Source organism: Anopheles stephensi, chromosome 2, assembly GCF_013141755.1.
Source record: "Anopheles stephensi strain Indian chromosome 2, UCI_ANSTEP_V1.0, whole genome shotgun sequence".
NCBI lineage: Eukaryota > Metazoa > Arthropoda > Insecta > Diptera > Culicidae > Anopheles > Anopheles stephensi.
The window spans coordinates 74,511,777-74,538,604 of NC_050202.1; the positions used below are offsets into that span (position 1 = coordinate 74,511,777).

The 26,828-nt window shown below is 50.8% G+C and overlaps 3 protein-coding genes and 4 non-coding genes across 9 annotated transcripts; 3 read left to right on the forward strand and 4 right to left on the reverse strand.

The window, feature by feature from the left end:
- Positions 1 to 11: 11 nt before the first annotated feature.
- On the forward strand, positions 12 to 26,663 carry LOC118508573 (rootletin). 3 transcript variants are annotated; one of them, XR_004905806.1, is made up of 12 exons: positions 16,913 to 17,329; positions 17,393 to 18,129; positions 18,220 to 18,385; positions 18,921 to 19,130; positions 19,208 to 19,945; positions 20,037 to 20,188; positions 20,947 to 21,628; positions 22,015 to 22,885; positions 22,959 to 23,144; positions 23,217 to 25,674; positions 25,754 to 26,095; positions 26,177 to 26,663. XR_004905806.1 is itself a non-coding variant. In XM_036048475.1 (11 exons), exons 2-11 carry the CDS (start codon positions 17,588 to 17,590, stop codon positions 25,845 to 25,847), a joined length of 6,099 nt encoding a protein of 2,032 aa, XP_035904368.1. In that variant the 5' UTR covers positions 12 to 173; positions 17,393 to 17,587; the 3' UTR covers positions 25,848 to 26,663. The 3 variants fall into 3 exon arrangements, 2 of the variants coding, with proteins under 2 accessions (XP_035904368.1, XP_035904367.1); XM_036048475.1 differs by lacking the exon at positions 16,913 to 17,329 and adding an exon at positions 12 to 173 and having other exon boundaries at positions 25,754 to 26,663; XM_036048474.1 differs by having other exon boundaries at positions 25,754 to 26,663.
- LOC118508583 (adult enhancer factor 1-like) lies at positions 751 to 2,827 on the forward strand. Its single transcript, XM_036048488.1, has 2 exons — positions 751 to 1,187; positions 1,287 to 2,827. Exons 1-2 carry the CDS (start codon positions 1,162 to 1,164, stop codon positions 2,485 to 2,487), a joined length of 1,227 nt encoding a protein of 408 aa, XP_035904381.1. The 5' UTR covers positions 751 to 1,161; the 3' UTR covers positions 2,488 to 2,827.
- LOC118508580 lies at positions 3,115 to 7,053 on the reverse strand. Its single transcript, XM_036048484.1, has one exon. The coding sequence runs from the start codon at positions 6,130 to 6,132 to the stop codon at positions 4,360 to 4,362; it is 1,773 nt and encodes a 590-aa protein (XP_035904377.1). The 5' UTR covers positions 6,133 to 7,053; the 3' UTR covers positions 3,115 to 4,359.
- Positions 16,540 to 16,646, forward strand: LOC118508596. The gene has a single exon (XR_004905813.1). It is a non-coding gene; the product is annotated as a U6 spliceosomal RNA (small nuclear RNA).
- Positions 20,244 to 20,316, reverse strand: Trnar-ucg. The gene has a single exon. It is a non-coding gene; the product is annotated as a tRNA-Arg (tRNA).
- On the reverse strand, positions 20,755 to 20,826 carry Trnah-gug. The gene has a single exon. It is a non-coding gene; the product is annotated as a tRNA-His (tRNA).
- On the reverse strand, positions 21,718 to 21,789 carry Trnag-ucc. The gene has a single exon. It is a non-coding gene; the product is annotated as a tRNA-Gly (tRNA).
- Positions 26,664 to 26,828: the final 165 nt, after the last annotated feature.

Here is a 26,828-nt window from a genome sequence, read left to right on the forward strand (position 1 = left end):
ATGTACAAATTAATTGTTCTGGGTTTATGTGAAAGAAGTGTATTAAAGTGATATTAACATATTTTAATTAGTATTTCGTGTATTGGTGTTTAAAGCGGCAATTACAAAGCAACATGTTGTCGTCCAGCGCGAGAAGAACTTCAAGATAGAGGAGGAAAGTTTTGCAATCATGGGTACGTAGTTGCTGTACGGTGATTCGTATATATTTTCATGGGTTTTTTTAAGTTAATAATGTTTTCAATAGGTGTAAATGCCACTAAATGCTTAAACTTAGTCACCAGAAAGCCGTATGTTCTAGAAAGTTATGCAGAAAAATTCAACAAGTTGTCCGATTTGTCTGGTCATCACAACTCGATAGTATTATCGACCATAATCCAATGACCCTTGTGACTGTATATTCGAACACCATCTAAACATAAAAAACATGATATAAAACATGTGATAAGCAAACAAATAATAAAAATACATCCCACAAGTAGCCGGCGATCGCAATTGTTTTGTTTTGAAATCGGTTGCCAACGGTTACTGATGTATGCACATGGCGGACAGCACACTGCACACTGCCGAAACAATCAAAGTTAAATGTGATGAAGCAATATTATTTATTTAGAATAAAGCTACACATTGTAAATTTTACAATTGATTTGCTGTCCTCATTAAAGGTATCATGCATACCAAAATTATTCCAACATTTCATTCACACTTGAAGTCCTAATACTAGTTTGCTTTTCTTCAAATCTATTGCGTGCATTAATAGAGTTGGGAATTGCATGTGCACCAGAGCATTTTTATAATTATGAGAGAGCAAATCATGTCCATATATCGCCTATTTTCACATTAATTTTCACTTGAAAAAAAATTCAAGTAGAGACCACCTCCACCGCAAAACGCAATCGTTGGAATGTTGTTGCTTGGGAAAGACCGAACTGGCTGCATCCCTTTAGGCTGCGTACGTGTTTTTGTAGAGAAAGAAAAGAATAGCAAAGGAGGAAAAAATGGTTGTCAGTGTATAATGTAAACAAACCGTTGCCCCGCTGTTGTGCTGCTGCTGCTGCAAGATATCCAGTTCCACTTCACAGAAAAATTGTATATTTTTCGGGCTTCGCTGTGTCTGTGAGAACCATTTTTCGATCCAAAGTGTGAGCCAAATCGCCCCAGTGAATGGATTTAACAATCTACAACGATGTGTAAGTTCGCAAGCGCCGCAAAATAACCTGCTGGAGCGCAACAATTTTTTAAAAAAATTATTTCCTAATTGCCATTTTTGCTCGCACGCTACGCCCCAGTCCCAGTGATACGCCTGGTACATATTGCCGCTTTTGCTTTCGTGAAACCAGCCTGGTACCGATCTTCCATCCTACTACGAGCGAACCGCTGAATCTGGAGATGATAACGGTAATAGTGGAGTGTATTGGCGTGCTGCTGAAACCCGAGCTGGATTTTCCTTCCGCCGCCTGTCACAACTGTCTGCAGCTGATGCAGGAGTTTCATAACTTTCGAAGGCGTGCCCGGGAGTACGACAAAATCATACGGTCGAAAATGTTGCCCCGCATCGAACCGGAAGTGATCATCGTAAAGCAGGAAGCGTCCGATCTGGAGAACGTGTACGATCACGAGCAGCAGGGTGATAAAGAGAGCAGCAGCAGCAGTACGCTGACCGCCGATGAATCTCGTGACGACGGCTCGTTCGATGTACTGGAGCAGCTGCAACAGTTGCACCAGCAGCATCAACTGCACCAACAGCAGTTGCTTCTGCAGCAACAGCAGCAGCAGCAGCAGCAGCAGCATCTGCATCCCCTACATCAGCAGCAGACATCGCAGGACCATCATCGTCAGGAACACAGCGAGGAGCAGGAACCAAAGTTTAGCATGAGTGCCATTTTCAACGCGCAAGCAAATGCCTTGGCAGCCGTGGCCGCCGCTGCCGCCGCCGCGACCCCGATACGCGCCCAAACTCGCAGCCAATCGAAGCGCCAACCGTCGGCGTCCGGTGGTTCCATGGTACCGGCCCTGGAGGACAATCGGTGCATGGTGTGCGGGGAAAAGTTTCAGTCCCGCGACGTTTGGGTGGCACACCTGGCGGTGCACACCGTCGAGCGGCCGTTTCAGTGCCACATCTGTCTGGCACAGTTTAAAACCAAATACGTACAACAGAACCATATCCGGACGGTGCACGAAAACGTGCGCAGCTACCGGTGTCCGATCTGCACCGAGCCTAGTCGAATGTTCAAGAGCAAACGGACGCTCGAGGATCACATGCGCTACCACACGGGCGAACGGCCGTTCGTGTGCTGCATTTGTAAGATAACCTTCTCGTCCGGCAGCGTGCACCGCAACCACATGTACCGGGTGCACCGGGAGATGCGCAAAAAGGATCGCCGGTGCAATTACTGTGGCAAGGTGTTCGATCGCATACTCGACCTGAAACGCCACCAGACGAGCTACTGCGAGAAGATCGTCGGGCGGGAAATTGCCGGCCGATTATAGGCGCCGGTGCCAACCGCCACGCACGTAGCGTAAGCTGGGAAGGATTCACCTTTGCCAGATGGATTATTATTGTGAGGCTAGTAGAGAGAGAGAGAGAGAGAGAGAGAGGAAGATGTGAAAGTATATATATATACATGTGCTTACAAATGTGCGATCCTATTATGTTGAGTGTAAATGTATTAATCTAAATTTGTAACTATTTTTTTAGCTAAAACTGAAAGAGGAGATAGAAGAGAGAGCGAAAACGAAACTAAGCAACATTGGCCACATTATGCGTACGAACGCTCGCTGTTGTAAATAGCCAAATATGAATGATGTGAAACACGTCAAGACGAACGGTTTGACCGGTTTGCATGTAATTTCGCGCGGATTTTGTGATATATCACCAACACGACGACTGCTGCTTTGCTCAGGGGTTGCGTTTTTCGTGACCCACTCACGATCATTGACCCCTCGTAAGGAGTCGCCGTTAATGATTATTGCCCCTGTGATGGAATGATCGACAGCTAAGTGCGTCGTAACGGCAGCACAGCATAATGCACTTTTCCGATATCATCAAACATGCTGCGCTCGCTAGGAAACAAACAAAGAACAAACATGTAGCAAAAGAAGAAAATAAGGCGCATACTCTTATCGCTCCATTTATAGGTCCAAGTGTGTTCATTTTACTTCTCAATTCTATATGTACATTGGCTGATTGGCTTACAGCGCTATAACATGCCTTACATATGCGTAACCTTTAGAGTACACCACATTCTATAAGCTATACCGAAGGGGCCGATAACGGCCTACACTGCAGCCCACGCATTCGCCTCATGTCAGGTGAAGGTGAGGATGATGGTAGAATAATTGTACAAAAAAAAACCCACACACACACAAACACACACACACATGACGGTCATAAAAAACAACCACTCTACAAAATCAATCGAAAACGACGGTCAGCTTCGAAAGGAAACAATCTTTTCTAACCTCTGAACCTGGTGGTCCTGGTAAGCCGCCTGCCAGTCAGCGATAAGCCGCACAAACGGCAAAGCTATTTTTTTCCTTGAAGCTCTGGCACTTTTTTTTCCTGCCTACTTGGAAGTGCATTAAATCGCCCGCGTGTCCAATCCATGTTGCCCAGCAACAGGACGAAAGTGAGTGTGTGTGTGTGTGTGTGGTACGGATCCAGCGCATCCAACCTGTGTGTTAAGTATGCAAAAGTAAACCAAGACCCTTAAATGCTGACTATCCTGAACCACACTAATATCTACTGTGTCGTGTGTGGCAGGCACACCCGTTGAAGCCGTTTGACTCACCGACGATGCTTTGCCAAAGAACCTAACGTTAGCCTTTTGTCTCTCTAGCCCTATCACTGTTCTGCACGCTACTGTATCATTGATTCTGCCCGGACTGAACCATTAACAGGCGCAAACACACGTTCACGCGGCTCCGCGTGTCACCGTCGTGCCCGTCAGGCATCGTACTCTGACCAAAGTCTATTGATTCTCTCTCCTCTTGGCTGTATGTATGGCTGTTCGTAATCACTGCTGCTGGTGCTGCCCGATCGGGCTTGACTGTTCCGGTTCGATTGGCTTTGCCCTCTTCTCTCGCGGCGCGGCGAAGGATGTTTTGATTTCGGTCGACCTGTTGTTCCCTTCCCTGCGCCCTACGCTGTCACTTATTCGCACTTTGAGCAGCGCCATCGCCAAGGAGCAACAGTGCAAGACACGTGTTAACCAGCGTGATCGTACCGAATGTATGTGTGCGTATGGCGCGCGCGCGCGCCCTCGTCCGCCTACATGTTTGAGTCCATCGATCGTTGTTAGGAGTATCCGGTTAAACTTCAACCTATCAACCCATCCATCACACACACTCACACACACCATTTCACTGCACCGGCGCAGCCATCGCAGGTACGGGCGTTCGGGATGCTTGCCGTTTGTGCAGGAACCGCTTCACCGAGTTGAACGGCAGCTGGAAGTGATAGTACGCGCAGTACGGCAACGGGTCCCAATAGACGAACAGGGCTTCCCGCTGATCGATCACCGTACCGATCAGATGCTGCACCGCGTCCACGCTCGGCCTGCGTAACGCATTCAGCACTGTCTCGTGGATCCAGTAGCGACCACCTTCCTGCACCAACGGGCCCGAATTTTGACGGCTAAAGTGTGGACAGGGTTTGCAGAGCACGCGCGAATGTACCCCGGTGTAGCAGATGTACGGCAGCGACACACCAACCCGAATGCCAAGCGGGAATATCTGCCCACTGCACTGGCACCTCACCAACCGGAAGCTGATGTGCCCGTTGATGGGACGCTGCAACCGTATGCGGCGGAAAAATTCCTGCAACCACCGATCGATGGCCGCGTTTTCCTCCGGCACCAGACTGCGCGTGTCCGCCTGGATCGCGCAGGTGACGTTCGCAATCACGGCCGAATCCTTCACCGTCGTACAGGTCACGTAGTGCGATCCGATCACATCCCGTATCACGACCCACTTCTGAGCCTCGCTCACCTCGTAGTTGAGCCGCAAGTCACGCCGATTCGCTGGCAGCACGTACTTGCTGCGTTCGAGCAGCCCCAGCGCACCGGACGCGACCATCACGTTCCGGAAGCCGGCCAACCAGCCGCCATCGTACAGCCGATGCAGCTCCTCCTTCGACGATACGATCTGATGCGGCGGGAGCAGTATTTCGTTCGCTTGACACTTACGCATCACCTGCAGGATGTCGTCCAGGACCGACGTTTCCTGAGCGCCAGGAATGAAGCTCGAGCATCCACGCAGTTCCAGGTGCGGTTTGGCAAGTGCATCGTAGTGTGCCGGACTGGTGGCGCACACCGGTATGTAGTGCGTGGGTTGTTCCTTTTCCACAATCTCACACAGTGCCGCTACGTACTCGCCCGCCGTTTCCGGTGTAGGGCGTTGGATGGCGTAGAACTTGCTCACGGCGGTGGAAAAGCGGGCGAGCGCGAACAGGCCCTCGAACTCGAACACCACCACACGCGCTCCGGATTTGTAGAAGTTACGGGCCAGATGCAGTGTCTGGATCGTACTGCCACAGCTGATGAGGATCGTGCGCTTGCGACGATTGCGCTCATGGGCCGGAGTGTGCAGTGCGACTAGTGCCCATTTTAATCCCGCCAAGGGCAGCGCGATCAGCTTCCAGAACATCCACAGACAGGCCGACAGCCAGAAGGCGGGCGCCGCGAATAAGAACGGTTTCCAGGCGAGTTGCATGCAGCATCCAAGAAGGCGCTGGGCGACAGCAATTAGCAGGAGCGGCCACCAGAGCACCAGCCGCAACAGGATGCGTCCACTGGAGACGCGCGGCGACGCGGTGTCGGTCGACGTGGCCGGAGTTGATGGCGGTGAAGGTTGTGGCACCGTTTCCAGCTCCCGATCCTCCGGTATGAGCGTGAAGGTGCTCGAATAGTTTCGGCGCAGTGTCGACGGTGGAGACGACGATAACGGGGAGCTTGGCATCGGTGGCGAGTTGTGCCGCGATCCGTACGGTGTCCATCGTGGACTCGAGGGAGCCGTGCGGGAAAACATCTTCGCCAAGTTGTCGGCCGTATTGTTGTTCGAGAGATACACAAAGTTGCCCGTACTTTCGCTACGGTTCCACGGGCCAAAGATTTTGTCCTTGCTGGCGGAGGGCATCGTTTGGGTTCGGTCACACACCACCACACGCACACCACACACGCGCACACGCGTACAATACAATGCACTGTTGCTTTATCCTGCAGAAACACTTTGATTCACACCAAAGAGCACCGAGAATCGTCCAATAGCCGATAAGGTTAGACCGCAGCACAGGGGACGCCGTTCACAGCAGACATCACATAGCCGATGGGTAGAATCCTTCAATTCTCCAGCACCAAAGGTTCCAGAATAGTGGGGGATGGGGTGCTGTTCCGTGCGCTTGGCGCATCCGTACACTCAACGCTGTTCTGCGCGCAACGTAAAACCGTATACTGACTGGGCAGCCGGGCGGGCGATGCCTATTTAAAAACTGATCCGCTGCCCCTGACAAGACCCGGCGATAATATGCAGGATGGGCGGTGATGATGCCGGACCGACCCTTGCGCGGGGCGTCGTGGGCAATCGGACAGGGGAGAGCAAAAACATTCAGTGAGGTGGCGGCCCTCCGTTATCAGCGTTCCCCCGTCTATAAGGATCGATGTCCATTAGTCAGCTTGACAGCAGGGAGAGAGAGAGAGAGAGAGAGAGAGAGCGAGAGATAGCGAGTGTGTGTGTGTGTGTGTCCGAGCAGGTAGCGCGAAGGGATGTGCACACCCGGGGTTTGCCGCTACCGATAGAGCTGTGTTTGTTCCTGTTTGGGCATGATCGCTATTGCTACCACTACCAGCACCGAGGCACGGCTTACACCTCCACCGCCGAAGGTAATCTTCGCCATTAACGGGCGGGCTGAGTTTTTGGACCGCATCCGTGACATAATAGTCACTGCTAGATCACGTTCCACGATCATGTACATACGGGCGGCGGCCCCGACCTTTGGAGCCTTAGCTATTCCTGGTCGCTTGCTTGCGGTTATTCTCGTCTTCTAACATTAGGCTCATGCCTGTCCCACACAACATGCTCGATTGCTAAATATTTTGACTCGAACGCTTTTCACGTTTCCCCCCCCCCCTCCCTCCCGCACTTTTCAGGGCAAGGCACCTCCCCGGCCAGTGTCCTTGGCAGTGACCGTAAAGCCACTGGAATGGATGGTGGGCGCGCGCTCACGTACGCGCTCACGTACCGCCACACCGAAACAACATTGCGTTCTCCTCGAGCGAATGGAAAAAAAATTAATCAGAACCTGTCGGGGCAGCAGGTTGAAAGTTTATAGATTGATTCGCCTTTTCTTGTGTGGTGTTGTGTGCACAATCGAATGCTCTCGTTCTTGTTGGGTGATATGATTTTCGGATGCAGAAAAAAATTGGAAATCAAACCATAAACACATGTCATTGATTACGGCGGCTGAATTCGTGCATAATCGCTGGCAGCGATGCGCCACTGCTGGATGCAGTTAATTCGTAACGTTGGCAGGTTACGGACGAAAAAGAAATTTATCAATCAAGACTCGATTTCCCCCCCGAAAACCTCGATCAGATATATTCTCCTGCATTTCATCGGTTAACCCAACTTAATTTATGTGCGAAGCATCACCATACACCACGCAACATTATGGTGATCCTGCTTCGGCTTCATCAACTATCGGTATTATTATCGTGCGCTTTTGCCACATTTGCCGCCACCGCGAGGATACGACCATCGGAAATGGAGGGCTCGGCCTTGACGGCTGCTTATCATGTGTGGCTGATTTCGCCCCATGTGAAATGTACCTTTCCCCGGTGCCTGAAGCATGGCGTCTTTCTCCCGCGATGGGCACGACGTATCGCACGTAAACGATCGCCGGAGAACATTCCAGTACGCAATAATAATACGTACGCGAAATCAATAGTCGGATTTGGGTCGGAATTCGCGATTGCACTGCTCTGCACGGCCCACCAGGCGTCCCCATCGATGTGGCCAAAACGACACCAGGAAGTAGTTGTGGAAGAGCGATTATGCGCGTGTGTGTGGCTGTGTATGCGCCCGCGTTCGTGACACATTTATATGCCTTTTTTATGCCTTTATTGCGTGCAGGGAGTAGAAAAATCTGAACATTCTGTCGCTTCCCATCGTACCCGGGCACTGTCTTTTAGGGGCACAAGGACTGTTAACGATGTGCAGGAAGCGTAGCAATAAATATTGCCAATGATCGTTTCCGTGTGGATCACGTGTGGTTAAACTTTCTAGCGGATGGTTCAAAAAAGCGGAAGGAACGAATAGCTTAATATGAAGGTTGAATAGTTTCCTTTGGGGGAACTTCCTTGGAGACGCCCCCACCGGACAGGGGGCCTTATCCTTAAAGGGTCCTCGTCGTTCATTGGGCCTCGTCTTCTTAGGCATCGTCGTCCATGGAGTTTCGACGTAGTCGTCTACCAAGAGACATCCTCCTCGTCGTCCAAATTTGCTCGCCATCCGTGAGAACTCTTCGTCGTTCAAGTTCTGCTAAGCGCTCCAAGGTGTTAAGAAGTCCCTTTCCTCCGCCAGAGGCCTACTGACGTCACTGAAGCTCTAGAAGACTCTATGATTCTTCTATGTCACCGATAGGCGAACTTGAAAACTTTGAGTAAAGGCCTACCTCACACCCTTGAGTAAAACCCCGATAAAGACATCCATCCCGCAACGAGCTAGTACTGATAGAGCGCCTCAATTTCAAACCTCCAAAGAGCGTGTTGTCCACCCAGAAACAGTAAAGCGTCGGTTAATTGAAGCAAATGAACTCTTTACCCTCTCCTAATACTACGGACAGCAGATTTGGGTTCAACCAACGACAAAACCAAGTCATCGAACTCTGGACGAAGCTTAAAATATACATTCCCCCGGTTTGTATTATGCTTTCCCGCTGGACAGCATCATGTTTTTGTTGTTGTGCCGAGCGAGCAATTCTGTTTATTTTGCCCGTGGATCCTTCCCGGCACCGGCATCTCACTTCTTCCCGGGTTCGCTTACATATTTGGCTTATCAGCACCGCCCTTGTACGTACGTACGAACAGCCCGTACGTTTGAGAGCAAAACACTAGCAAACGGCGGTGGCTGGATTGGCTTCAGGTGACTGGATTGCGAGCCCCCCATCGGACCGGATGTTTTTCACTTTCCCTATGCTGCTGGTAGAAAGCAGTAGCACTCGAACAGTGTCGAGCCTGTTGACACAGATCATGCTCCCCTTTTCTGGACCGGGTCTCGGGCGGAATGTGCGGTCAGAGAGAGCGAGCGAGGAAGCGTGCGTTGATAAGCGCCCAGTTTTCAAACACACAGAAATAGTACCCAGAATGCGTGTTGCGAAAAGTGGCGCCCGTGTCTTGGGGCGCAGAGTTTTTGCATGACGAATTGTGGCGATAGAGACCATCCCACACCGTCCCATCCCCATCGATCGCAAGGGATGCCGCCACCGTAGCGAACGCTCTGTTATCTGCTGATTCATCATCATCACCTTGGTGAGCCTGGGCCGAGGTGTCGAAAAGGATGACCCAGTTCCGCGTGGGTTCGATTCCGATACATCAGTCACCGTTGAGCGTCCGGCGGCGAGGTTTGATTTTCCCCAAACATTCGCGTTGATTTTATCCTTGCTGTTTTTTTTTGTCTGTTAAGTTCAAAATTTAAAACCATCCCCTTGGTTGGTGTTTGTGTGCGAGTGTGTGAGAGCCCCACCGCCACTCAAGAGGATGTTGTGGTTGTGTGCAGTGACGGTTTAAAAGTTTCTAAATTACTTTTCAAGCACGTTGCCCGTAAACTTTCCTACCAGCGCGCATAACCCGGGATCACGTGAGGAAAAGCTGGCCCTTCCCCGGTTTTCAACCCAATACAAAACGGTACCCCGAAATGGAATGCCACTCACAACACACCACAGTAGTGGCCAGTAGCGCTGAGCAGAGCAGTGCTGCCAGCAGTAAGCAGCAGGAATGGAAAATCTCACCACCGCGCCAGGAATCATCGTACCAAACAGCAACCACGCACCGGTTGTCAACAACTTCCCCCTCGACGGCGGGCGTCGGCACGCGTTGCCTGGAACTGGTCGGCCAGGCCGTAGCACTGGAACGGCGCATGTCAGGAAGCGGTGGCGACGTGAAGGTGTCGCTGGCTGAAATCGGCGATCTATGCTTCGCTACCAAGGTAAACGATAAACAAATTATCTTCTGCACCAGGCGACGGCGGCCGCGGACCAACCGCCAGGACGTTAGAAAAGGATCCGACCCGGTCGCGGGTCGCTCAGTTCCTCGTCAGTTGTCAGCCGGAGCGGACCGGCAGCCTCGAGCAGGAGAAGCAGAAGCAGCGTGCAGCGTTGTGGCAGCAGTTGTGGTTGGTGTGGACAGTAGTGGTGGTGGTGAGCTGGTGGACAGTTTGTACCTGGCGGCAGGCGGACAAAGTTGGCTGCGGGTGTCAGAATCGGATCCGGCCGACGGTAGTGGCGCAACGGCCGCCCAGTGGAGCAGGACCACCGGTTCGGTCGACAGTCTCGACAGTCGAAACGATCCCGGCAGTGCGGTTAAGCTCATCTTCGAACGAAAGGGTGCCCAAAGTACCGAAGGACGTACGGCCGGCAGTTCCGGGGCGAACCAGCAGTTCGAGCAATTTTGTGTCAAGTGTCGTGTGTATCTGCTGGAGCATTTCGGCAAGTTCCGTGCAACCAGCAACGTCGGCGTGATGTCGCGCGTAAGTTTTTGTGATCGAGAAATTACGAAGAATACTGCATAGGAGTGATTTTTCCCTCTAAGGGAAGCTTCAGTGTGACTAGAGTTCCGTATCGAAATCGGCGAAATACCAGAACACGCCTCGGTGCAAGTACGATGTGTCCATGCACGAAGAAGCATTCGTTCGTAGGCCCACAAACGACCGACAGACATGAGATAGACCACCGGCCTCAAGCAACATTTTGCAACCGTTCATCGAAAGTCTCACGACAAACCACGGCCACTGCCTGTGTGCGTGTGTGCGTGTGTGTGTGTTCCTGTGTGCACGGGGTAACACAGTATCGATTATCAACGTGAAAACTCGAAGTCTTCACTTCCTACTACTAACCGCAAACGTTCACGGCGGTCCGGCCTTCCGCCCGATGCTCCTCCGATGCTTGCCTAACTGTGGCTAAACAGGTCACAGACATAAATCCTGCCGCTATCCTTCCCATTTGGGGAATAAAGTTTGCAAATAGTTCTCGGTGTGCTTGTGTGTGTGTGCGTGTTTCGGGGATGTGGTTTGTGAAGGTACAGGGCCTTAGATTTTTTTTGCTGATTACCTTCTGACAGAGTACATTTGTCAACCGTTCCCGTGGGAAGGATAGGGGGCCTAAATCGTTACCCCAAAAACGGTAATGCCGTTCGATGTTCAATGATGAATAACTTACAGTGACTACACGACCTGACTGCACGAACAGGGGCCCCGCTAGCTCTTATAGAATTGGGCAATGTTCGTGTCTTGATTCTAAAACCGTGCCAAGACAAACTATGCAGCGGAGTGAACAACGCCAGTTCAGTGATAATTTTAAGCCGCAAGGCTGTGCCAGTTCTTGTGTGGTTCTAAAACTGTTGCCACTTACAGTACAGAACCTGCAACTGCACGATGAATCCGCCGATGACACGAGATAAGGCAAGCGTTAGGCAGGCACGTAGGATCGATTTCTCCCCCTCCGTGCCTCAACACCACGATTTGGTCAACTCGCGATGCGATGATCCCACCACCGATTATACACAGCACCGCCGTAGGCACACACACGTGATCGCCACGGGGTTGAACGGATGGAAACCGTACCGTGGAGAACACTTTGCACATCTCCTGCTCTCTCCTGGAATGGGGAGTGCGAAGTGCGCGTACGATAAGCGCCAGCTTCTGGGCTGCTCGCTTCCGGTGGTCGGTGTCCGAGGCCGTGCCCATCGCCCACGGCTGGAACCAGCCAACTCCGGCACCAACCGGTTGCTGCGCGCCAGATTCCGATCCCGCTTCTGCCAGCGCTGGTGGAACTTGGACGATGCGTGCCGGGGGTACACCCAGTCGCACCGGCCTTCACAATCACAATTTCTTGCAGAGGCCTCTTGAGAGGGCTGGTCGGTTGTGCTAGGCGCGCTTTGTACACTTTGAACCTCGGGACACTGATGCTCGGGAACCAGATTGATGTTCTGGCCGGCGCACCACCGGTGGCAGATAAGAACCATCACAACACAGACAGCATTATTTGTCGATGGGTTTAGAAGGGGAGCTGGTTTGTTGCATCATCGGCTGCGGTTTCGAGCAGCTTAGTTGGTGTTGGTCCCACGGGCCGGCTGGTCAAAGTACACCCGAGCACTAGTTTGAAGGCAGTTGGGCGCCCGTTTCCGAACGTCGGCGTAAATAGTTGTCCAGGAACTATGCTATGAGTCTCGTAGGTGTGGATGAAGTTCTCTTCTAATTCCTCCCTTTTGCTGTAATTCTTTCAGTGAAATCCTGCTAGCTATTGCACAATAGATTACTGATCATTTCTTATGAAACGATGGCCAGAAGTTGCAATAGACTTGCTGCCGATTTCATCACATTTTAAATTCCCGAATGACCCTTAATCCCACCGGCAATTTACCACACACATGAGCGAATGATCGTCAAGCAGCAGGGAATTACCAATCGTTTGATTTTCACCTATTGAATGAATTTAAACAAGCTCTTTCGCTTCTGAAGGAAAGTACTCGAGCACTAGAGGCCACTATCGCCCACTACTATCGCCCGCCGGCAACAGGACAACGATCCGGCAGAATCGTAGGCTAGTATCGCTAGGGATGGCGATAGTAGAATTGAACCATTTTAAACATCCATTTCTACGATTAGCAAGTGCACATGGCAAATGATAAGATCAGTTTTTAAAGACGATTTCAACCGATGGTAACGGGGTGTCACGAAAGCACGTGCCGGTGGAAACCAATCGAACACACGTGCTTCATTGTGCCTGGCCGGGTTTAGGCGGGCTTTTCTGTTCTTTGCCTCAGCCTCAGACGGATTAGGAATCAAAGTGCAAAGTCCGGCTGGGTGTTGATGACGGTGTTGGTGACCCTCGATGATGTCTCCGCGGTGTGTTGTTGTGCTGTTGTTTTGTGTGTGACCAGCAGTTTCTGTAGCTTTCGCGGCAGGCCTGCCCGCTACGTCTAACCGGTTCAAAGTGGCTTCCACAAATTGCTGATAATTACCAGCCAGCAAGCGCTAAGGGGAATCGTTCCAGGCAAAAAACAATGATGCGATGACTCTATTCTAACCGGCCGCACCCAAAACAGGAAGACAAAGTTTAAAATAATCCACCAGAACTGCTCCACCTGTTGCTGTGTTGGAGGCCGAACGCTCCAAAACGTCATCTTCCGCCATCGCACGCCACCCTGCCAAGGGAATGCTGTCAGTGAGCTGTCAAAAGCAATCCTTTCGCTCGTGTTCGCCCCCACCAAGTGAGCCTTTCTGCTCTCCCCATCGTCATTTTGGCCGTACTTGCTGCTACCTGGTGGAGCACCAGGGACCGATGGAGGACGATTGGCAATGAATTCCATTGCACCGATTTCACCCACAGGCCACCACGGTGTTGAAGCGCGCTGATTGCTTTTCCGCTTTGTGGTGGCACGCGATCGGTGTAGAGTATTCGTGCGCTAATTAGCGGACACGGTTTGCAAACCAATCATTATTTCATCACCGTGCTCATCACCGTCCAGGAGTATCGGCGGCAAGGATGGCAGGGAAATAATGTTGCATTGTTGTTAGAACACCACACGTCACCCGACCCCGACACCCAACCGTCCGGTGTTTAGGGTCCTGGCACCTGAAGTCCTCCTGAAGGCGTTGGCGAGCGAAATCTATTTTCCGTTGCATTTGTCTGTGTTTGGGCTAATTCAAACCGATTTCATGATTATGATAGCAGGAAGCAAACTTTGCAGACAGCTAATCAATGTAAAGTTCGACTTATTGTAGTACGGTGGAGTTCGTAATTGTGGGTTATTGCACTATTGGGGGGGAAGCTAGTTCCAATCGATGCTATTTGCGGTTTGTAACAGGCTTCAGTACTCCATGATCATTTCATGAGGACCAATCGACGAATTTCGCTTCCGGAGGACTTCTTCCACCTCGACTATATAAGGATAAACATTTTCTATTTGTATCTTCCACACATTATTATGTTAAGTAAACTTCCGTACTTAAATCTGGCCAGGCCAGGTACAGTGCCGCCATTTTCCCTGCAGAATAGCGAACCATTTCCATCCGGCACTAAGCGTACGTAGCATTACGTTTTCGATCCTACCTTTAGCGTTATCGATCAAATTTTGCGCACCAGCACCGCCGAGATCTCCGGTACACTCCGCTTCCGCTCTTCCGGCTGCCTCTCGCCAGCTCATTCGCCCTACATTCCAATTTAGGTTTCGTAAAACCCAAAAAAATTCGATCCCACAAAACTTTTACTACCATGGGCACAGCACGCGGGACCGTCGCGGGCTGAGTACGTGTGTAGAGTAGAGTAAAATGCGAGCACTGCGAGTCGCAAAGGACGCGGCCCGGGTAGCGGTGGCCATAAATCAAAACCAGCGGTTCTACGGGCGCGGAAAAGCGAATTCGGTTCCGTGTTGGTTTATCGTAACGAAAGAAAGGACAGAAAGCAAGAAAAAAAACTATTAATAATAGGAAAACCAGCTCATCGATAATAGGTTTTCTACCACAAAATAGGGGGGACCAATACACGGGCGGTGACAAAATTGTGAATTTGAAACAAAGCAGGAGACTTTGAGGAGCTCCCTTACCGATCATATCGAATTCCGATTCGAAGTCCGTAAATAAAATCTCCGGGCGGCGACCCGGAACAACCTGGAACGCACACGAACGGTGAAGGATGATCCCGAGCCTTCTTTGCGTGTGCAAAACCACCACCTGGTGGGGGTACCTGCAGACCTGCCTACCTATCATAAATAATCATAAACAATCCATGCCATGCCCGCGCTCACGCGTTTAATAAAGCCCGTAAACAGGTAAATAAATAAGTGGAAAATTGTGCGAAAACGAGGGGGAAGGGAGGGGGGAGGGTTGGAGGTCTGTGATGCTCCTCCATGACGCTACACCGACAACAACTAGCATGAGGGAGCCCTGCTTTGAACGTTCAGAGGGCAGAGCAGTAAGCAATTCGGGAAGACAGGCATTATTGTACGGACAATGCTGCCGATAGACATCTTTCTGGCTTCCGGGACATGAATATGTGCCGTAGTACAGGGGCGACCCTTCTCAATGCTCCGTTTTCCTTGACGACGCCGCTGGGCTCGTTTGTGAGTGTGCCGTAGTGGGGGTCCCTCAAGGCACTGGTTTTGCCATATTGGAAGTAAGGAATATTGATAGTTAGGGAGCGAAAAAAAAGTCGATTGTTTGCTTTACTTGAAGATCGTCGAGCAGTAAGAGGGGGAAAATTGGAACTAACACGGGAGGCATTTTGTTTTATTAAACGCCAAACCCCCCCTAATTGTAAAGGGAAATATATATTTTGTAGTTCAAAAATTATTAACAAGCAAACCCCAATAGATCTTACTCCGTAAATTAACAAATCAACCAACAAACCTAGATCGCCTTCAGCCCTCTCTAGTCGGGTCAATAAACAAGGCTCATCAAAATAACACAAACGATTAGCAGCAGTCAGATTGCGTAATTGGACATGTGATCATCACAGCGGGCCGCGTACCTGTGTGTAAGCGAAGGCCCAGAATGATCCCGTGACTGATTCGCTTTCAAAACAAGCCACGGTAAACAATCTAAAAGCCCCAGCCTGGTTCTGATGATTGTTGTTTTTTCACACACACACGCACTGAGGTTTAGCATATCCTGATAGGGCATGATGATAGGGTTGGTGGAAGGGTTAATGGAAAATAAAACTTTATGTCCTTGAAATGTATTTGTGTATTCATCTGCGTCGCCGATTTCCGCGGGAATTCGTCATCGGCGCTGAGTGACATTTCGGGAAACGGTTAAAATAGCCAAAAGAGGGGGTTTTCCGGGTTTTTCGAACGGAAGAAAACGGAACAGTTATGTGCTATGCTGGCACAAAAAAGGCACACGATGCGTCGAAATAGAAATCCATTAACGTTTCTACGCCCTGCTCCCCACCAGGCAGGCACACGCAGGCAAGGTCTATTCCGAAAGGAGCCGAATAATAATCAACAATACAATTAAATCAGACAGCCATGGTAATTTGTTGATTGAGCATGTTTACGCATCACAAAAAGAAACGCTCAAAACCCCAAAGCACCAACACCAACAACTGTAACAACGGTTTTATTGTGCGTTTGTTCAACCAGCACAATCGATTTTCTCGCCTCGCTAACACATGCGGACGCATGACTGCGGTGTGATGCGTGCGCTTGAAGGGTTAACACGGAACCTTACAAAGTCAGCTGCTTGTCGTGTGCGATGGTACGGAGTTATGCATCGCTAGAAGTAAAACGGACGAGCGTCGGTATATATACAGTGCGCGATTGCTCCTCACTTGTCCTAGCTTCGGCTGGACATATACTAAAATTGGAACGATACAGAGAAGATTAGCATGGCCCCTGCGCAAGGATGACACGCAAAATCGTGAAGCGTTCCACATTTTTTTACCAAAATTTTCTTCACATCTAGACATTGGATGTGATACACTCTATATGTAGACAGATACATGTATTATTCATTTTCAGAAGGGGTTCACTTGAACCAAATTCTTTTAATCTGAATTCTTCGATGATTTGGACATTCTTTTGTTCGGTAAAATATGCGACCGAACTACCCAATCTCGGAAAATGTGGTTCTCCCGTGAGAAACAAACTCGAGCCACGTGTCGCTGGGAGAGACACAAATGCATCCAACCATGACCAGCCAGAATATGTGATGTTTTATCCCGCCCCGGAGCCATAGGGGACTCCAATCCCTCTATTCACCTGATTTACAACGTGTGGTCACTTGCCACCCTCGTGTAATTATTCACCTGACCACATGCACCTCCACAGTAGAGGGCTCTGTAGGGTGTAGTGCTGTGCCAGAAGGTCCTTTTTTATCGATTTTTTTCCAGACCAAAACACTGCTGTCCACATTTTGGTTACATTTTTCGGTTGCGGCCAGTCGCAACCATTAATGACAGTGTCCGACCAGTAGCCACCGACCGGGGATGCGGCTTTCAGTCGTAGCGTGAATGGTGGTCAGTGTGGTTGATGGCTCGTGGTGGACTACTGGTGGTGTTTGTATCCTGCTTGTCATTGTAACCATAGTGCGATTCACAATGAGAAAAGCAGTTTCATTTCAGGTGGATTTCGTGTTACTTGCAAAGCACAAGAAAAGTAAAACATTGCTACTTGTTTCATTACAGCTGAATGGTAAGGATTGTGCACCGAGCTTAGGATTACGCCACTCAGAGGGAGGAGGTGGTGGTGGAGGATCAAGCAGCAGCGTTACCGATCGCTCCAAGAAACCCTTCTCGAGACCATTCAACAAAAGCCGACTGCAGCACGAAACGTCCGGACCCGTTGCCGGTACCACTGGTGGTCCACCAGCAGCGACAAGGATGCCCTCGAGCACCGGAAGCAGCGGTTCGCCCCCGAGTGCGGCCGATACCAATGCCCTGATCCGGCAGAACAATGAGCTACGGCACCGGCTCCAGGAGGAAGCGAACAACTACCGGCGCCGGTTAGAGACGTACAAGCAGGCGCAAAACAATCAAGCGGCCTTGGTTAGCCGGCTGCAGGCTAAGGTGCTGCAGTACAAACAGCGATGCACGGACCTGGAACAGTTGCCTCCCACAGCTGGAAATTGTGGCGCAGGCGGTAGTGGGGGTGGTGGTCGCTATGGAGGAGGACCGGGAAGTCGTGAACCATCGCCCGGTTCACGCCATCCGCATCATCCACACCATGCACCATCGCCGCCGCCGCCACCACTGGCCGGGAGTGGTATCTGTTCCGATGGGGCCGGACCACTAAGCTTGCCCTCGGTGTGCCCGGTGGCACGTGAACGAGCACGATCAAGATCCCGGTCGCAATCGCCGTGCCGGAAGTACTCCGAGGGATCACACGACGAAATCCGCCATCAGCTCGACGAGGAACGACGACGGTAAGGAGCCGGTGGAATCGTAGCCTGTGTCCCAGCATCAATAATATCTTCTCTCTATCTGGGATCTGTTTTCTTTGGGCATATTTGCAGTTGCGAAAAGTTGCTGGTCGAGAACTCCTGCCTGCGGCAGCAGTTGGAAGAGTCTCATCGCACCAACGACGCATTAACGAACGATCTCCAGAAGCTTACCAGCGATTGGGAAAGCTTGCGCGATGAACTGTTGAGCAAGGAGGACGAATGGAAGGAGGAAGAACAGGTATATATGTTAAGGTGTATCTGCATAGGAGGTGGTAAGCAGCAAAGAGAACACGTGTGTACCTGTGAGCTCGATGATTCATACGCTGCTGTTGCTACTGTCAAGCAGCAGAACCCTACAACAGTCCCATGCATGTGAGCAGCGTTGAGCGACAGAGAACGAGCACCGCGAGAGAGCGAGTACACACGCGTTCGGCGAACGGTCCAATGTTCTATTTATAGAATGCGTAGACGCGGGTAACGCATACAGGCATGAATCGCTAGCGCGGCATGTGCTACGCAGTAGATGAAGGGGTGACGTTTCGGTTCACGACCAAGGAAATGATGATGGCCTTTCAAGCGACACGATGCTTGAAGCTGACCAGCCTCCCATATATGTTACGACACTGGGTCGGCATGGAAACAATCTGATCCTTCACTGCACACCTTAATACCTCAACTTAAACAATCTATAGACAACGATTATTCAATTCTTACCTGCCAAACATATGTTGCAAAATCCAACCCATGTTACGCTTCCTATCAATGATCCTCAGGCATTCAACGACTACTACAACAACGAACATACACGACTCTTGAAAATGTGGCGCGAAGTGGTTCAGGTGCGTCGCATGTTCAACGAGATGGCCTCCACCACCAAGATGGAACTGGGCCGTATGCATCTCGAGCTGTCTGGTACGGTGCGCGAAGTTTCGGGTGCCTGTAGCGGAGTTTCAGTCAATCTGAAACAATCATCCAAATTTGAGGTAAATGAGTAGAGAGAGACCAGGATCACTATCACGCATGATCGTTTTTTTCTAACACTTCATCGATCACCTGCTAGGAGGCACAGCAGATGCACATTGAGCGGGAAAACATGGAGCTCAAATCGCAACTGTCCGAGCTGCGGCTCCAGTACGAAGCGGCCAGACAAGAGATAGGCCAGCGTGACCAGAGGCTGCAGCAGATGGCGCAGGACCTGAAGCTGCTCGACGATCGCTACACGCAAGCCGACAGTCAGGCAGCCCAGGCACACCGCATGAACGACGAGGTGGAGCGACTGCAGGCTGCCCTGCGCGACATAGCCCACGCCGTGGTGCAGGACGCGGAAACGAGTGCAACGGCCGACTTGAGCTGCAGCGGCATTGGCGGCGAAGGCCAGCATCATCTGCACCTATCGCAGCCGATCGTCTCACCTGGCGTGGCACCTCGATCGCCCAAACGGTCGTCCGGTGGTGCTGGAGCTGGCGGTGGTCTACGGGCCTCACAAGCGTTCGCCGAGGGGACGATATCCGCCGTACAGGCCGCACTGCACAAATACCAGCTAGCCATACACGATCTGCAGGTTAAGCTGCAGACGAACAACGACGCACTGAAGGCTTCGCGCAAGCAGTACGACGGATGCGAACACGCGCGCGATATGCTGTCCGGCAAGGTGACGGAGCTGACCGAAAAGCTCGACTCGGCCAACCATCAGCTCTCGGAACTGTACAAGGAACGGGACAGTCTGCAGAAGACGCTGGATGGATTGCGCACGGACAAGCACACGGTGGAACGTGGCAAGGCGGAACTGAACTCCATTGTAAGTTAAAAAAAAAACAATCCGGAACAGGCCAAAGCACAGCGAAACCTGAGAGAGCTTTTGTCTCATCACCCTATTTTCGCCACAACAGGTCGATAGTTTAAACACCGATTATGAGAAGCTACAGAACGTCAACAGCAAACTGCAGAAGATGTACGACGCGCTGGAGGAGGAGAAGAAGATGACCGAGCTCGAATTGCAGCGCGTGCATAAAGATAAGGACATTCAGGAGATGAATTTGAGGTAAGATTAACGAAAAGAGATCTGTGTGATAAACAAAAAAAAAGTTTCTCGTGTTCGACCGTGACAGGACTCGAACCTGCAATCTTCGGATCCGAAGTCCGACGCCTTCTCCATTAGGCCACACGGTCGCTTGAAAACACATGCGTTAAACGCTTTCAAAAATTCCAGCTACTCTTTTGCATCAAATTAGAAACTGCCATTTTTTCCAACTCGATACAATTTATGCGATTAGAAACGTTAATCAAAACAATTGTGGTGATTATTTTATACCTTGCGTACAACCTATTTATGAGCTACTAGGAACGTAGAACAAATATGGACAAATTTTACCATAAGGAGACATGCACTACATGGATTTGTGTTCTCATTTGTATCAGTTCGGTTGATTAGCATAGTTCTTTTTTCTAAGCAACGTTTTCAAAAAAGGAAGCATTTTTCCATTAAACTCAAATATATTGGGACAAACGATGGGCAGCAATACAAGGCGTATAATAGTCTCAAACCAAAACATAAAAAAAAGATTTCCAACTTCGTTTCTCTCCGTGACAGTGCGCGATGTGCGACACTGCCGTGACCAGGATTCGAACCTGGGTTACTACGGCCACAACGTAGGGTCCTAACCACTAGACGATCACGGCTGCGAGAACGAGGTGCCGAGAGCCACGCCACATACATATTTCAACCTTTCCCACTTCTTCTTCTTCTTCGCCTATGCCTTACTAATCTTCTCACTCTTGGCCAATCTGTTCCACCTCCAGAGCGGAAGAAGAACGATGCAGCCGCCTGCGGGAAGAAACCATTACGCTTCGCGAAGAGCTAAACAAGCTCTATCTTTCGCGCGACCTGCTCGAACAGCAACGCATCGAATCGGACGGACTGTTGAACATGCTCGAAAAGCAAAAACTCGAGCTAGAGTTCGAGCTGGACCGCGTGACTGGCGAACGCAACGAGCTGCACGCCACACTGGAAAAGCGTACCAGCTCCAACGAACACCAGGAGCAGGAAATTCGCCAGCTCAAAACGACCGTAGCCCAGCTGGACGAGGAGCGTAGCAAATTGCGCGCCCAATCCGGGGACCAGAGTGCAGATTTGGCGTCCTTGAAGAAGGAACTAATCAGCGCCGAACAGGCCCGCCTTGATCTTGATTCGGAAAAGCTAGCCATTAGCGAACGGTTGAAGTGTCTCGAGATGGAAAAGGACAAAATCGAGGCGGAGCTTAGCTGTGTGGTTCGCGAGCGCAACGACCTCAGCAATCAGCTGGCCACCATTTCACGCAAGAAAGAAACCATTGGCGAAGAGGTGATGCGCTTACGGCAGCGGCTAGAACAATCCAATGAGATGAATGGGCGGCTGAATCGCTCGCTTGAGGAGTTGGTGAAGGAGAGCGAAGAAAAGACGGTTACGATTGAAGGACACGAGAAGGAATTGCAAAGATTGCAGGTAGGTAAAAACACTAAACTCAAGGGAACTGTCACTACAAGGATGTATAACTATGAGGGGGGGAGAATAAAAAAAAGCAAAAAGCATCGTGCGTCGGCCGGGAATCGAACCCGGATCAACTGCTTGGAAGGCAACTATGCTGACCATTACACCACCGACGCCGTCGAGAAACACAGCCTTCCGACCCCTTTTTAATATAGACGCTATTTTTTTCTCACAATCCAGCCATTTTTCATTCAGATTATGTTAAGAATTAAGCATTATTTTATGTTTTGCGATATGATTCTACGTAAGGGGGTGGTTTAAAGATACAAAAAGCGAGAGGGAATTCGATCATGCATTAAACTTTCATACATTCAATTTAATGTTCTCCAAAACCTCTCCAGGAGCAACTTGCCTCACTGCGCAGTGAAAAGGAGTCTTTGGAAGCCGTCCTTTTCGACACCAACACCTCGCTCGAAGAAGCCGAAGCCAAAAAGGACGCTCTGGAGCGAGAAAATCAAGATCTACTCATCAAACAAGAGTCGCACAAGGCACTAATCGCCCGGCTCAACAAGGACCTGGAGAACGCGGAACGTCGCGCCCAGGACATCAAGATCCAGCTGACGAATGCTGCCGCCAATCAGGAAGCCGAGTTCCTGCAGAAACTGTCCAACTTGCGCACATTTAGCGAGGAAAATATTAAGAAGCTGAACGATGAAAAGGAACAGATCCGACAAACGTTGGAGAAGCGTATGCAACAATCGCTTCAGGCGTTGGAAAGCGCCAAAGATGCCGAGATTCGGCAGCTAAGGGAGCAGTACGAAACGCTGCAAATGCATCTAGATGCATTGAACCAGCAGCACGAGGAGGTGATCCTGCGGGCGGAGAACGAAAAACAGCAAGCATTATTGATTGCACACCGCGACAAACAGGCAGTGATCGAAAAGCTGGAAGTTACGGCACGTGAACTGAAGAATGAGCTGGAAAACGGTGACCGGTTGAAGCGTGAAATGGCCGCACGGCAGGAGAAGGACCGTACCACGATCGGGTGTCTGCGGGACGAAATTGGCAAGATGCGTACAAAGGCCGAAGAGGCACGCATTCGGGCGGAAGAGGAAATGAATCGACTCGAGATGATGGCGGGATCGTTACGCGAAGAGAAGGATACGCTGATCAAGGATGCAGAAGAGCTTAAGGTGCAGCTGCGCCTTTCCGAGGACCGCAGTGATGCACTCAACCATCAGCTTCAAGATACACAGCGCAAATTAAAGGAAGGTAAGTAGTGGAATAGTAGTGATTTACTTTGAGTAGTGTGCCAGATATTTAAACTACTTTTACGGCGATTTAGCGGAAAATAATACGGATGCCACGAGGAAGGACTTGACGGACACGAGACGGACGCTGGCAGATAGCAACATCGAGAGAGACAAGTATGCCAACAGCAACAAGGAATTGAGGGACCACGTGAAGCGGGTGGAGGAACAACGTCGGCAGCAGGCCCGCACTATCGAAGATGCAATTGCTAAGATTTCTTGTAAGCATAACAGATCCCCTCCAAGTGGCATAGAACCCATTCATTTATAATTCCGCCTACTCTAATTTGCAGCACTGGAAGAAACGCGCAACGGCCTCGAGCAGGACAAGGTGCGCCTGCAGACGATCCTCAAGGAAACGGAAACCAACGTCACCAAACTGAACCAGGAGCTAACGAATGCTCAATCGGACATACAAAAGTTCCAAACCGACACCAGCCAAAAGGATGCGTCGGAAAAGGAACTGCAGGCCCGGCTGGCCAACGAGGGCGAGGAAAAGGAACGGGTGCTGGCCGAGCTGCACCAGATCAAGAAGCAGATGGCCGACCTGGAGGGTACACTTTGCGCCACACGCCAGGAGCTTGGCCGTGCGCGCTGTAAAGCAAACCAGGACGAGCATCGGTTCCACCAGCGCGAACAGGAGCTGTGTGCTCGCAACGAGGAGGGTCGTGGCCGTGAGAAACGGCTCGAGGATCAGAAGCACAATCTTGAGGTGTGTCTGGCCGATGCGACACAACAGATCCAAGAGCTCAAGGCACGCCTCGGAGGTGCCGAGGGACGTGTCCGTGCGCTCGACGAGCAGTTGGTGCAGCTGGAGTGTCAAAAGAAGGAGGTCGAGAACAAGCTCAGCTCGATCGGACACACGCTGCGCCGTATTGCGGGTATCCAGATGGATGGTTCGGTCAGTTTGCCGTATCGCCTAATGAGTCCTTCGCGTCGCTACAGTCCGGCGCGTGGTGGTGGCGGTACCGGCGGTCGTTCGGAGAGTGGCGACTATCCACCTGGGCACCATCACCACCATGGCCATCACCATCACCATCATCATGGACACGAGACACGCAGCCTTTCGGGCGAGAATGTGCTGATCGATGTCGATCCGGAGATGGTGCGCAAGGGCGTCCGTTCCTTGATGCAGCAAATCGCACACATCGAGCGCGAGCGGGATGATTTCAAGGTGCAACTGTGCACGGCGCGCAAGCAGCTGCAGGAAGGCAGCGATGCACAGCTGCGTCTGGAGACGAAGATCAACAAACTGCAGCAGCACGTGCGAGCAGTCCACGAAGACAAGACCAATCTGGAAGCTCGGTTAGCGCAGAAGACCAGCGCCTTACAATCGACCGAGGAAACACTCCGCCAGAAGTCAGACGAGCTGACGGCTTTGCGCGAGAAGGCGGCTCAGCTAGAACAGTCGCTGACCAGCACAACCGAGGAACGCACACATCTCGAGGAACGGTTGGACAAGTGCCGACAGGCAGGCGCTCGGCTTGAATCCGACAAGCGCCATCTGCAGGACGAGCTGGCACGTACGGAGGCACGTGCCACAAAGCTAGACCTGCAACGTGTCGCCCTCGAGGGTGACATCCAACGGCTGCAAATGGCGATGCAGGAGAAGGACTGCACGTTGCGCAATCAGCAGGAGCGGCTTGAAAACCAGCAGCGTTCGCTGACCCAGCTCGAGGATCGCTGTGTCGCCCTCAAGAGCACAGTCGACCAACTGAAGGAGCGTCTGCAGGCAGCGGCCATAACCGAAACGGAGCTGCGCGGTGAAATAAGCGGCCTGCAGCGCCACAATGCCGACCAAAGCCACACGTTCGCGCTGGGCCAGGACAAGCTTAAGCAGTTGCAGAAAACGCTCACCGGCAGCGAGAACGAGCGGCGCGTACTGGCCGAACGGCTAGATGCGGCCCAGCACACAATTAATGAGTTGCGGCGCAACCAGCAGGCGGCACAGGACGGCACCACCCGGCTACAGGAGCAGTTGGCCGAGTGTGAGGTGCAGAAATCGACCCTCGAGAGTCAACTGCGGCTAGCCAAGTGGAATCAGGAGACGAGCGAACAGCTAGCAGCTACTGGAGGCAACATGGGTGGCGGTGGAAACGGTTCCGGTGATCAGGAGCTCGCCCGTCAGCTCATCAGTTCGCAGCGTGAACGTAACGAGCTCCGTAACCAGGTGGAAGCGTTGAACGAGAAGATCCGCACGCTGGAGCGCGACAAACGTCCGGCCGGAAAGTACGATCGGTCCGAGAAGAAATCTCTCGCCGGTGAGTACGATTCGAACCGGATTGACACGACGGCTTACAGCTGTGGTCTGGATCACGCGCAGATCGAACAGGAAGGACGTGAGCTACGCATGAAGGTACGGCGCCTAGAAACGCTGCTGGCGGAAAAGGAAGCAGAGCTGGCTCGTTCGCGGGCGAAGCTGTTGGAGTCACCGAGCAAAGCCAGCAGTCTTGGCGGTGGTGGTAGCACTGGGGTTGACGTCGAACGCTACCGGAGTGCCCAGGTACAGGCAGAACGGTTACTAGACGCCCGGGAACAATCGCACCGCCAGCAAGTCACACGGCTGGAGAACCAAATCACGATGCTAAGGGAACAGCTGGCACAGGAGGCAAAGCGGCGCCAGCAGTACATATTGCGCAGTTCACGTGCTGGCCGAGAGATGCAACAACTGCGACAGACGATCGGGGAATCACTACGAAACGTGGCCCAGGATCCACTCGATACGGGTTTGCTCGAAAGTGAAGCACGTCGGTAAGTGGATTAGTAGTTGATTGCCAATCATCCATCAGCCATCAAGGATTTAGCGAACACTTTTTTCCCAACTTTACAGATTGGACAGTGCCGTATCGATGAGCTTGCCACCAACTACCAGCCGAGGTAGAGGAGGAGACTATGATCGCAGTCTCAGCCCCACGTTCCGTTAACAGCCTAATGGGGAGCGGTCTTCAGTACATAATAACACTGCCCTAACTGTTTAAACTGTTAAACATCTTTTAGCGATGCAGTCTTTTGAGAGATGTTACGAGGAGTCTTTTTTGAACGACCGATAGTCAAATCGAAAATTGACCAATCGGACCACATTTTAACCGCGATTTCAACGTAACCGTCCATTAATTATTAATCGAAAATAGCATATAGTATGTCGCTTGATGTAGAATCTCTCGATCTCCAGGTAGTTCACCTACAATCCATCCCAGTAATGCAAGTGATCGGTTTGGCTAGTCGGGAAACAAAACAATCGATCGATCTCCAGGTAGTTCACCTACAATCCATCCCAGTAATGCAAGTGATCGGTTTGGCTAGTCGGGAAACAAAACAATCGATCGATCTCAGACAGTCTAGTGCAAAGCTTTTAAAGTACGGTACGGGTACGATAGCAAGAACGAGTATCAGCAAATATTTCGCAAACGAACAAATATTTAGAATAAGTTGTGGTAGCACAGTGGTGACCTAGGGGTAAATATAGCCGATAGTGTCGTAACAATTTCATACTCTAACCGAATAGTCAGGCAAACGAATGATGCATTTAGTCAGCATCCAGTACCACCCTAATCCGAATCAACTTCATCGCTTTAACTCACAATTTTATCAATCGACAAAGTTGTTCCTTTAGCAAGTAAGTTTTGCTCCGTGCGGACATAAATATCAATAATTAGTGAATCATTTTCCACTGAAGGGGGATGTCGTTCATTTTAACACACACGAAATAAATAAATTCATTCTATCAGTGTAAGCAATTCCATGAAAGATCTTTCCATGTATACGAGAAATTTTCACTCATATAATTATTTGTTTAGCACATTTTACGAAGGGTAAAAATGTTTTTTGTAAAAATTAAAATGAAAGCTTCACATCGACGAAACGACGGCTTCCAAGAGAAAATGGAAGGATTCACCAACAGCTCC